This window comes from Mobula birostris, chromosome 32 (assembly GCF_030028105.1).
Source record: "Mobula birostris isolate sMobBir1 chromosome 32, sMobBir1.hap1, whole genome shotgun sequence".
Classification (NCBI taxonomy): Eukaryota; Metazoa; Chordata; class Chondrichthyes; order Myliobatiformes; family Myliobatidae; genus Mobula; species Mobula birostris.
This window is the reverse complement of record NC_092401.1, coordinates 14026830-14039543: the sequence shown is the minus strand read 5'-3', so window position 1 is coordinate 14039543 and position 12714 is coordinate 14026830. Positions and strand designations below refer to the sequence as shown.

Sequence of the window (12714 nt, the reverse complement as noted above, 5' to 3'; positions counted from 1 at the left end):
GAAAAAAAATTGCAGATGCTGAAAAAACAGAAAAGGCTGGAAACACACAGCAGGTCAGGCAGCATCTGTGGGAGAGAGGCAGAGCTACCGATTCAGTTTTGAAAACCCTTTGCCAGGAAAGGGAAGAAAATTAAGTTGGTTTTAAATTGTGGAGAAGGTGGGGGAGTGATGGGTGAGGTGAAGGGAATATCTGTGTGGGGTGAACCCTGGGTTGCACAGGTGACAAATAATAGATAACATCATCTGGTTGATATGTTAATGAAACCATTCACAGAGAGAGAGTGAACATTAGAGCCTGTGAAATCTGTGAATTGCACTATAGGAAATACCAAAGGGCTTAGAGAGTATCACAAACATTCAAAGTCTTTGCCAGGTTTTACAAGCTAAGGCAGTGTTTAGCTGGCAGTTTTTCTCAGTTGTATTTTGGGTCGGGTTGGTCAGCACCCCCCCCCCCCCCCAGTGCACGTTTTACACCATTATCCATATCGTATCAGGACTGGGAGGTTTTGCTGAAGAAGTGGACACTGGTTGACCTGGTTAAAGTACCATGCAGATCAGTAGCTACTGTGAAATTCTAGATCATCATTCTGTGATATAAGACCATAAAACATAGGAGCCATATTAGGACATCCAGCCCATCGAGTCTGCTCCCCCATTCCATCACGGCTGATTTACTATCCCTCTGAACCCCATTCTCCTGCCTTCTCATCATAACCTTTGACACCCTGATTAATCAGGAACCTATCAACCTCCCCTTTAAATATACGAGGGGTGATTGATAAGTTCGTGGCCTAAGGTAGAAGGGGTCAATTTTAGAAAACCTAGCACATTTATTTTTCAACATAGTCCCCTCCTACATTTACACACTTAGTTCAGCGGTCGTGGAGCATACGGAACCCTTCTTTGTAGAAGTGGTCCAGAACAGGGGTGATTGATAAGTTTGTAGCCTAAGGTAGAAGGAGATGAGTTATTAACTTCAAACTTTTTGTATTATCACTCAAAGAGTTGAACTGCATGTGCATGTAACGAGAGCGTCTTAGACCTCCAGGTGGTCCGCAGCAGGGGGGATTGATAAGTTCGTGGCCTAAAGTAGAAGGAGATGAGTTATACTGCTCTCGTTACATGACTTTCAAATCTCTTACTGGCTCTTCTTTCAGTTAGTCCTGACGAAGGGTCTGGGCCCAAAACGTCGACTGTACCTCTTCCTAGAGATGCTGCCTGGCCTGCTGCGTTCACCAGCAACTTTTATGTGTGTTGCTTGAAATTCCAGCATCTGCAGATTTCCTCGTGTTTGAGTTAATAATTTATCTCCTACCTTAGGCCACAAACTAATCAATCACCCCTGCTGTGGACCACTTACTGGAGGTCCAAGACGCCGACTTCTACAAAGAAGGGATCCATATGCTCCACGACCGCTGGACTAAGTGTGTAAATGTAGGAAAAATAAATGTGCCAGGTTTTCTAAAATTGACTCCTTCTACCTTAGGCCACGAACTTATCAATCACCCCTCGTACTTTGCCTCCACAGCTGTCTAAGGTAATTAATTCCACAGGTTTACCACACTCTGGCTAGAACTAAATGAAGGAAATTAATGCCGAGCCAAAGACCAGTAAATCCAGCATGTGCTGCCTTTACAACTGAACTTCAGCAGGTGATATCAGCGAAACAGGGCTGAGTGCTGTATGGGAAGTTGTCCAGTACCATTGATACCCTGCATCCTTCGATGTACAAAGTGACAACAGTGATAGCAAATACCAAGAGCTCACTGCATCATGGTGTGGTGTCACAATGGGGAAGCCCTAATATGGACGCAATATATCGATGCTGCTATAAAGAAGGCAGGACAGCAGCTAATTTCATTAGGAGTTTGAGGAGATTTGGTTTGTCAACTAGAACACTTGAAAACCTCTACAAATGTACCGTGGAGAGCATTCTGATTGGCTGCATCACCATCTGGTATGGGGGGGGGTGGGGTTACTGCACAAGTTTGAAATAAGTTGCAGAAACTTGTAAAATTAATCAGCTCTGCGATTGGTACCAGCTTCTGTAGCATCCAAGACATTTTTGAGGAGCGGTGTCTATCAATAAGGATGGCCACCACCCAGGACGTGCTCCCCTTATACTTTATACTTTATTGTCACCAAACAATTGGTACTAGAACGTACAATCATCACAGCGATATTTGATTCTGCGCTTCACACTCCCTGGATTACAAATATTAAATATTAAAAATATTAAAAATTGTTAAAATTAGTAAATATTAAAAATTTACATTATAAATCATAAATAGAAAATAGAAAACTGGGAAGTAAGGTAGTGCAAAAAAACCGAGAGGCAGGTCCGGACATTTGGAGGGTACGACCCAGATCCGGGTCAGGATCCGTTCAGCAGTCTTACCACAGTTGGAAAGAAGCTGTTCCCAAATCTGGCCGTACAAGTCTTTAAGCTCCTGAACCTTCTCCCGGAGGGAAGAGGGATGAAGAGTGTGCTGGCTGGGTGGGTCGTGTCCTTGATTATCCTGGCAGCACTGCTCCAACAGCGTGCGGTGTAAAGTGAGTCCACGGACGGAAGATTGGTTTGTGCGATGTGCTGCGCCGTGTTCACGATCACACTGTTACCGTCAGGAAGGAGGTACAGGAGCCTGAAGGCACACATCCAGTGATTCAGAAACAGCTTCTTCCCCTCTGCCGTCCGATTTCTGAACAGACATCGAACTCATGAACACTACCTCACTACTCTTTTATTTCTGTTATTTTGCATAACTTATTTTAACTGAACTATTTAATAGACACATATATACTTAATGTAACTCAGTATTTTCCTCTATATTTATTTATCATGTATTTCATTGTACTGCTGCTGTAAAGTTAATAGATTTCACAACGTATGCCAGTGATATTAAATCTGATCCTGATATGTAAAGTCATAGGCTCTGAAGAATGGCCACCTCGTGATGAGGAGCCAAGGACATAAAGAGGTTCATACCAGTGTTTAAATGTCGAATCCCATTGGCAAAGAGCATGCTCCAGGCGTGACAGTCCTCTTCGGTGTGGAAACAGAGGAGCAGGTGGGGTTTGTAGGAATGCCACAGGAAGAGCTGGTGACCTGTCGGGAAGTTCAAGTGTTGCTCCTCCAAGTAGGTGTCTGCCACAGCTGCAGAGCGAGGGGAAAGCAGGACTCATTAATATAGCACCCTTCACAGCCTCACATTCACGTATTGGTAAGGAGTCATGCCACTTGGGAGGACTGGGGTGTATATGCTGGCGATTAGGTTCCTTTGTGAAGAGCCCCGGTGAATGAGTTGGATTTTTATGACAATCCACCAGTAACACAGCCTCTTAGTTCTGCATTTGGTTCTTAGTCCAGATTCAGAGGTGGGACTGGGGCTCTTTTTCTATGGACTACTGCTTTAGGACTTTGCAATATACACTGTAATGCGTACTGCTCTGCCTTCATTGCCGCGGTTACTGGAGGCTGTGTGAGTCACAGAAGTTGGATTGACTGTGCCTTGTTGGTGTCCAACACACAAACACACGCAGGCAGCATGCTCTGTACCAGGCCACTGCTGGCAATGAATAGCACAATCCAGCTGGGCATCCTGTACAGATTCCAAGACCCAAGGGATTCTGCAGATGCTGGAAATCTTCAGCAACGCACACAGACATGCCGAGTCCAAAGTGTCGGCAGTTTATTTCCCGCCGTTACTGCTGCCTGGCCTGCCAAGTTCCTCCAGCGTTTTGTGCGTGTTGCAGTGCAGATTCCGAACAGCTTGTGTTTGGAATTCTGAGATATTTTAACAAACCTTCATTCTGGGGCTGTGTATGTCATTGATAAAGGATGGCAGTTATGACACACACCCAGTCACTCACGAGAAACCGGTGGTGAATGCTGGTGAAGGTACTTTCAGGTAGGAAGTTCCAGGATTGGGTAACAGATGCAATATGTGTCAATCTTACCTGTTCATTGAAAGCCGATTCCCCGTGTTAGCTAAGGATTGGCCTGTTTATGGAGCGTGGCAGCCCTTCCACTGGCTGCCATTTGGCGGCACTGCACCACAAGATATAGGAGCAGAATCAGGCCATTCAGCCCATTGCGTCAGCTCCGCCATTACAGCGTGGCTAATCGAATTTTCCTCTCAGCCCCAGTCTCCTGCCTTCTCCCCATATCCCTTCATGCCCTGACCAATCAAGAACCCACCAACCTCCATCTTAAGTATACATAAATATTGGCCTCCACAGCTGCCTGTGACGAGTTCCTCAGATACACCACTCTCTGGAAGGAGGATGGGACATGCCACATTACCCTTGACTGTAGACCGTTGAATGGTTACGCACTGCCTCTCACAGCGGCTGACCCAGATATAGTGACCCTTATTGAGGAGATAGGGGGTAGGGAGAGGAAGCATTGTTATGTGGAAGCAGACTTGTCCAATGCCTTCTGCATCCTCCAGAGTTCGGAGTCATGGGGTCAGTTCACCTTTATCTGGGATGGTGGACAGAACGCCTTTGGGTGCTTCCCACAGGGATATGTCCACAGTCCCAGCCCGGCCATGGCATAATTGCCAAGACCTGTAGGTGATACAGTTAAACCACACTCTCTGTATCTCACTACATAGACGATAGGTACCCTCGCAGGGCGTAGTGAGGAAGGCCTTGGATAAGGTAGTCACCTCCCTGCAGGAAGAGGGCTAGTTTGTCAACCTGGTAAGATACAGGGCCCCAGCCAAAATGTCGTATTCCTGGGCATACAATGGCATTCTGGGCTGCGGGAGATACCAGGCGCAAGATCTTGGGCGCTGCGGTCCCCACCTGCGGTCAAGAGGAGACGCAGTGCTTTGTGGGTGTCCAGGGGTATTGGTGTCAGCTCATCCCCCACCTGACCATGACGCTGCAAGCCGTGTACCAGGTGTCTCAGAAGAAAGACCACCTTTCTATGGGGTCCCGAGCAGTGGGTTGCCTCTGAGACTGCCAAGCAGGTGATAGAACAGGTCGTTCCCCTGGCCCCAGGCAGCATGGGATGCTGTTCCAGCTGCAGGTTTCAACACCCGCCCCCCACCCCCCCACTCCCCAGTTTGGCTGAGTGGAGCCAGAGGAAGGTGATGAAGAGGTGTCACGTTCCCTTGGAGTTTTGGACAAAAAAACCCTTCCCGAGGTGGCGACCCCTTCAAGAGGCAGCCGTTGGCCTGCTTCTCAGCTCTCTTGGCATCAGGCTGCCTGCGAGTCAATCGTGTCGTGACCACTCTTCCCTATCGTGCAGAGGGTAAAGTCTGACAATGTAACCCCACAGAGGAGGCCGTGCACAGCAGTCTTTCAACGTCAGATGGAAGGGGAACGCTGCGGACCGGGCAGAGCAGGGTCCTGATGGGATAAGCTGCCTCCATGACCAGGTCCCGGCTCCCCCTGATCACCCCCAGTGAGGTTCCCACCATCTCCCCCCTGCCCCTACAGTGAGGTCAACCCTGTGACTGCCAGAAGCAGCAAGTCTGGTTCACCGACGGTCCCAGCGCTTGGCGGAGCGGTAAACGGTGGCGGGAGGCTGCTGCTCTCCGCCCTGCCTCAGGGAGGGTCATTACCCAGGGCAGCGAGGGAGGATCAAGCCAACTGGCTGAGCTGGCCGCCGCAGCACTGCCCCTCCGGGAGGCAACGGGCCTTGTGAGGATCTACGCTGACCCCTGGGGTAGTGGCTAATGGAGCAGGACTGTGGGAGAAACCTCCAGCCTCTCTGGTTTTGGCATGCTGTTTCGGGGGAAGCTGGGAGGGAGTAGAACATTCCGGCCAACCTCGCCCCATAGTATGGGAACGGCCTTAAAGAACTTGAGTCTCAGTAACCCCCGGTGGTGTAAGTTTTATAACGACTGGTACTTCCCTGCTTATGATTTGCCTAATCCCTAGGTCCCAGCTCAGGGAGTAATCCCTCTGCCAACAAGGAAGAGGAGGGAGTGCTGGTGCAGGCAGTATGATCAGGGATGTGGAGGACCAGCCAGTACCCTGGGACAACTGTGTCAATGCCAAATGGTGCTGGGAAAGTGGCCACTCCCTGGATGCTAAGTGGTACATACTGGGGACACTGTCATGGTCTGGATCGGGCTCCCTTTAAATTTACTTTGTTTGTGTTACGATCCAGACCATTGACTCCCTGTTTCCCTTTGGTTCCCTGTTTTCCCGTATCCCTCGGGCTTGGTGATTAGAGTCAATTTACTCTCGGCTGAACCGGCAGTTTATAAGTCTCTGGCTTTCAGCCGTTCGGGCGAGAACATTAACAAAGTCACCGAAGGTAGGGCGAGCCAATGTCATCCGGCTGGAGCAGGCCTAGTCTCCTCCCGAAGCAAGTGCCAGCAAGCCGCCTTCCCTTGCCAGAGCAGGTCAGTCAAAGTTAACCCGCCAGGGTGAGACAAGAGCTCGCCGCTGCTTGGAGCGTACCTGGGCCCAGTTATAGTACTGTCCATCATTGTGTGGTCTCCGTATCCATGTCCGGCGTCTAAAAGGGGTCCCGGCCCTGTACCCTGGAAGGGTTCTGACCCTGTGTCAAGAAGAGTCCCGGCTCTGTTCTGTGTCTAAGGAGGATTCCCGGCTCAGTGTTTTATGTCCTGCCCCATGAATAAGAAGAGTCCCTAGCTCTGGAGGTTTCAAGTATAAAGTCCTGTCTCCGAGGTCTGTGTTCCAAGTCCTGGCTCCGAGGTCCGTGTTCCGAGTCCCAGCCCAGACCCTTAGTCCTAGCCTAGTCCAGGGCCCGAGTCCTTCTCCATTACGCTATTCCCACTTCTGCTTTGTTCTCCTCGTAACGAGCAATAAACTCAGTTTAGTTAACCTCACAAGATGTGTTTGTGTCTTGCATTTGGGTCCACCCTTGCTCCCCACCTTGTGACAGATACTTGAGCCAAGGGACAACCCATGGCTCCCCACAGGAAAGTGCGGCTGCTGCTACCCGGGGTATGCGGTACCGTGCCTACACCACCCTAACGGCCCGGACAAGCACCCTGCCCGAGGGCGGCGCAGTAAGAGGCGCATCACGGAAGCAGGAGATTGTGGATGATCGACTTTTACCTGTATGGTGCGGCCAGGCTGTCCCAGGGACTGATACACGTGGCCGCTGTGATGGAGACGCTGGCCAATGAGGCGGCCACGGTGCTCAGGCATACGGAGGATGCACTGACCAGTGTCAGCTGAGATGGTGTCTATTCGGACAGTGGCCCTGTAAAAAAATCGGCTGGCTTTGGACCACCTGCTCACGGAGGGAGGTGGCAGCTGTGCTGTGATTGGTCAGAGGTGTTGCACCTGCATGTCCGTGATGGGAACATCACTCACCTGGTGTCTGGGAACATCACTCACCTGGCTGGTCACGTCCTGCAGTCAGTAAATAAGATCAGGAGAGTGGAGGGCCAGCTCCATAACAACTGCACCCTAGGGTGGCTGTTCAGGGCGTTGGGAGGTTGGTAGTCTGCTGGGTATCATAGTATTACATTTTGTGTGTGCAGTAGACTAGGGCGTGGGGTGGACTGTTGCAGTCAGCGTCAATGTGACCTATTCATCGAAAGCCGCTCTCCCACTTTGGAGAGGGACTGGCCTGTTTAAGGAGCCCTTCCACTGGCTGCCGCTTGGCGCCACGGCGCCAGTTGATGATGTCACTGCATCAGTAGAGTATAAATCTAGCGCACTGAAAGTACCCGGTCTTTTACCTCAGGGGCTCGAAGGCAGTCACAGCCAGCGCCACGGGAACCGTGGAAGCGTGCTACAGTGAGAGAGATCTCGAGCTCAGGCTTCAGGAGAGTATTTGTAACTGGGTGTAACTTGGTTTACTGAATGTTTAGTGTCCGTCTTGTCCTGTAAGTACTCACCGGTAGTGAGTATCCTCTGTCCCCACTCACCAAACCTGATTTCACATGACAATTTTGTGTGTGTTTTATTCAGGAATTCCAGCATCTGCAGAATCTCTTGTGTTACAGGATCTGAACCAGTGGAGGAACAGTGATGTACGTACTGGTTGGGACGGCTGATAACTCAGAAGCGGAAGGGTTAAATCTGGGATGTCCCAAGCTCCGCCAGTGATGAAGGGAGGGCCAGTTTGCACCTCACTCTTTACAGCAGAGGTTCCATCAAACTCTACGTGTCAGCACCAGGATAAATACAGACGGGCAACAGATGGGCATGGACTGAGTCACCCATACCCTGACCAGTTCAGAACCTGCGTCCAATCCCGCCCCACCGTACTTTCTTACCATTGAAGACTGGCCAGCTTTGGCTCAGTAACTCCCTGTAGGCCGACACCGAGCTCAGCGGGCTGTACCCTGACAGTTGTACTGTGCCGTCTGCTTTCAGTCCTCGCTGGGCAGCCTGCAGCGCACACAGAGGCAGAATAAGAGGACATGGCAACTTTAGAATGCAAGAAACGAGGTGGGGGACAGCCACACAAAGTGTCAAGATCCGCTGACGACTAGGATCACATCTTACTCTGCACCCCAAATTGACTTTTGCCACTGAAACATCGGTTAAAATCGACACCTGGACTCGGCTGGAAGCCTGAGAAGGGTTCATGCATTATATACGTCGGGAAAACACTGGATCCTACATACAGAATGACCTGTCTGGATTGCCAGCAGGCAAAAGCTTTTCATTATAATTTGTTTATGTGATACTAATAAACTGATTACCAATGGCCAGACAAGTTAGGTGTTTCCAGTGTTTTCTGTTTTATTTCAGATTTGAAACATCTATTGATTTTTTTATACATTTCAGATTTTTTTACTTTAATGGAAGTGGTAAGTGTGGTAGGTTTTCGTTACCGGAAGCAGCCAGTTTTGTGGATTTTAAGAGACTTGTCGGTGGACACATGACCACGAAGGACGAGGACATTCAGTATAAATTGGCATTAAGATTGGTACAACATTGTGGGCTGAATGGCCTGTCCCGTACTGTACTGTCCTGCCGAATGGTCTCGGCCCAAAACATCGATTGTACTCTTTTCCTAGAAGCTGCCTGGCCTGCTGAGTTCCTCCAGCATTTTTTGTGTGTTACTCATGTAAGGAGGTTTCGACTTTTATGTTACTGCAGAGGCTAATTAAAATGGCGTCTTTGTTATGTTAATCTGGGGAATGTGGCTTTGTTGTGTTAAACGCTGAGAAAGTTTGCGCTAGCAGGTTGTTTTGCTTTAGAGTGTGGTAAGAGAGTGTATTAACCAATTGGGATAGTTGTTATGGTTTTGGTGTATTTGAAGATACTGTATGCGCGGGGTTTTGGGGCAGAAGGCGGCAGAGCGAGACAGAGGATGGACGATGTGCTGTGATGTCCGCTAACAGGGTCGGACCCCGAGCAGGATGTTCGGCGAGGAGACGGAGACGGACTCGTGTGGAGCGTCTGGTCGATCACCATTGTTGGTCCCAGGCGGCCGGTCGAGGTGGTCCGAGGGGTTGCAGGGTGAAGAAGAAGGTCCTTGAGCTCCAACGGGTTTTGTGCACGAAGAGATTGAACTTTGATAAATGTGGCGCCTTTTATTTTCCTTTTATATTTTATTCTCTCTTAATTATATAGTTCCAGTAATATCTATAAACTGTAAATCATTTAATCCTATCTGGTGTATTGTCTGTTATTTGGGCGGGGTGGGGTACATCACACAGCATCCACACAAACTATGACCCAGTTTGCCGGGGCCGAGGCTGTTTCCCTAGACGACAGCGAGCCGAGCGACCCTGAGGCTGGCCCGGGGGGGCTACACTCAGATTTCCAGCGACTACAGATTTCCTCTTGTGTGTACTGTTCTACTTGTCCTTGCTGATCCCTTTTATCAATCTTTATAATACTTTATTGTGCCAACTCGGGATCCTGTATGTACAGTTGTACTGACAATAAATGCACCATTATATTTGGAGCAACTCCATCTGGTGTGCGGATGACCTCTCAGTGATAATAAAAGGTAGGTGCTGCTCACACAACCTGTTTGTGTTCAAACGTTAACAGAACTTTATATTTATGTACATCTAAATCAATTGAATGACTGCATAATGAAACTTGTTGAAAATATTTTGATAGCGAACAGCATTGTATACTGGTTGAAATAGGAACGTGGTTGGGAAACAGAAAAAAAAATATGTGTGTGTGTGTGTGTGTGTGTGTGTGTGGCTTTAGACTTTTGCACAGTACTGTACAATTCCTACTGATTCCTGTTACTTACCTAGCTGCAGTGTAAAGAACAAAGATATTATACTGGATTTCATCAGCCATCATTTTTCTTTGGAAACGGAAACCCAGAGCGCAGGTTTTTGATCTGTGAATTAGTCCATTCCCAGCCCCACCCCTTTTCATTTCAAGATCAGTTCCATGCTCACGTTGGCTCACCTGTGCCTTCAGTGCACCAGGCAGCCTTTGGCTGGTGGAGAACAAGAATCTTTGAAGATCAGAAGTTCTGATCTGGTACAAGATCTATGGTTTACCCAGTGGCAGGAATCCGCGTGCACCCCTTTTTTCTTGAGGTGATAGCAGGGACTGGTAGATCCCACAAAATCCTCCAAACTCATTAGAAGAACCAAACAACATTAGTGTCCACTACAGGACTGAGGTTTTAATTGTGTTGAGTTCGCTCTATTGGGCAAGGCTGTTCATCTGTCCGGCACCAGCCTTCCAAAACTAGCAACATATCCTGAGCTCTCTCAGGGAAGAGGTCATGAGGGAAATGGAGGGAAAGGGTAAGGTGGCACTCAAAGCCTCCTTGATGAAATGCAACCTCTCCACTGATTCCTTGGGGACTCTAGAGAAAGGGCACTCAGGATGGGATTGAGGACCTGGAATCCATGGATCAGGATTTGTTAGTGGTCCTGTGAAAGCATCAGAAGGAGAGGGCTACCTCACCAAATACCCACCCACCAGCACATCCTGCCCCTTGTGACAGAGTCTGCACTTCCCACTTTGGACCCTTAGTACCGACAGAACCCGAGAGCAAGTAATTCATCCTCGACCCAAAGGGTCTGCCTGAGGAGAAGGTTTCTTCAACTTCCACCATACCTTTGGTAATTGATACTCCGTTTGTTATTGTTGCACGCACCAAGGTACAGTGGAAAGCTTTAGTTTGCAGACTAAATCCAGACAAATCGTTCCATACAGGAGTACACCCAGGGAGTACAAATGGGAGAAAAATGCAGAATATAGTATTCCAGTTACAGAGAGAGTTCAGGATATGTTGCTAGCTTTGGAAGCCTGGTGCCGATAGACATCTGAAGTACAAGGGCGACAGTGAGGTAGATTGTGGGATCAAAAGCTCATCGTTATCATACAACAGTTTTACAACAGTGGCCATTTGGTGTTTTCTTCAGTGAAGTCAAATGTAGAATATTTGTTTAATATTGCAGCCGCTACTCCTGTGTAGTCTGCATGTTCTCACATTTAATTATTTTATTCTCCTTTTATAATTTATATTTCTTGTTAACTTACTCTCGCAATCTCTCTTCATCCTTTCTATCAACTTTTTTGGCCGTCCATTGTTGCGTCCTGAAACTCACCCAGTTCTTAAAGACACTTCCCTACCTGGAACAACGTCAGCATTTTTTGGACTCAGTTGCTATTCCGAACCTGTTATCTCCTCTCTCCCGCCAACTGGCTGCCCATAATCAGAGTTTGTAACATCATTATTACCTCTTTACTTTCAAAGCAGTCCAAGCCGTAGCTCGCCTTAATTACGAAATATCTCTCCTTCCATTTCTTCTTGCTTTCCAGGTACTGCATTATGTAACCACTGGAAATCACTTGGTCGGCATCTCTGGGCTCCTGGGGAAGAACAGAACGACTGATTAATTTTTCGTTCATGGGACATATCTGCCCCTGAAAATGGACGGAGCTGAGAGTCAGTGTTATTGGTGGGTCTGGAGCATCGAGAAGACCATGATCTTCTCCTAAAGAGCAGTTACGAACAGACAAGATTTTAGTGCAATCTGTGGTTGTGTATCAAGACTGATTTTAAATTCTATGCTGTTGTGGGATTCTCAGTTGTGTGTTTGGGGCAATAGGCTGGAATTCTGGCTGTTGGTTAAACAAATAGTGCAAAACAAGAGCAAAAAATAGTGAGGTTCATCGTCCATTTAGAAATATGATGGTGGAGAGGAGGAAGCTATTCCTGAATCGTTGAGTGTGTGTCTTCAGGCTCCTGTACCTCCTTCTTGATGGTAGCAATGAGAAGAGGGCATGTCCTGGGTGATTGTATCCTCAACGATGGATGCACCTTTTATGAGACAACACCCTTGGAAGATGTCCTCGATGCTGGTGAGCCTAGTTCTATGATGGAGTTGGCTGAGTTTGCAACTTTCTGCAGCTTTTTTCCAATCCTGTGCAGTGGACGCTCCATACCAGACAATGATTCAACCAGTTAGAATGCTTTCCACGCTACAGCTGTAGAAAGTTGCCAGAATCCTTGGTGACATACCAAGTCTCCTTAAACTTCTAACGAAATAACTATTCCTGAACCTGGTGCGGTGAGTCCTAAGGCTCCTGTACCTTCTTCCTGATGGCAGCAGTGAGAGGAGAGCATGTTCTGGGTGATGAGGACCCTAATGATTGATGCTGCTTTCCTGTGACAGTGTTTCACATAGATGTGCTCAGTGGTGGGGAGGGCTTTACCTGTGATGGACTGGGCCGTATCCACTACTTTCTGTAGAATTTTCCATTCAAGGGCATTGGTCTTTCTATGGAAATATAGCCTTCTTTGTAATGGCATTAATACGTTGGGCCCAGGAT

At 48.2% G+C, this 12714-nt stretch overlaps 1 protein-coding gene across 1 annotated transcript in view; it reads right to left on the bottom strand.

The window, feature by feature from the left end:
* The window catches only part of LOC140191064 (protein Niban 1-like), a 70514-nt gene that overhangs the window by 34940 nt on the left and 22860 nt on the right, over positions 1 to 12714 (bottom strand). Inside the window, exons 3-5 of the mRNA XM_072248139.1 lie at positions 11620 to 11751; positions 8217 to 8331; positions 2987 to 3154 (exon numbers count right to left, since the gene is read on the bottom strand). Coding sequence (XP_072104240.1) covers positions 2987 to 3154; positions 8217 to 8331; positions 11620 to 11751 — 415 coding nt within the window. The remainder of the gene's footprint in view (positions 1 to 2986; positions 3155 to 8216; positions 8332 to 11619; positions 11752 to 12714) is intronic.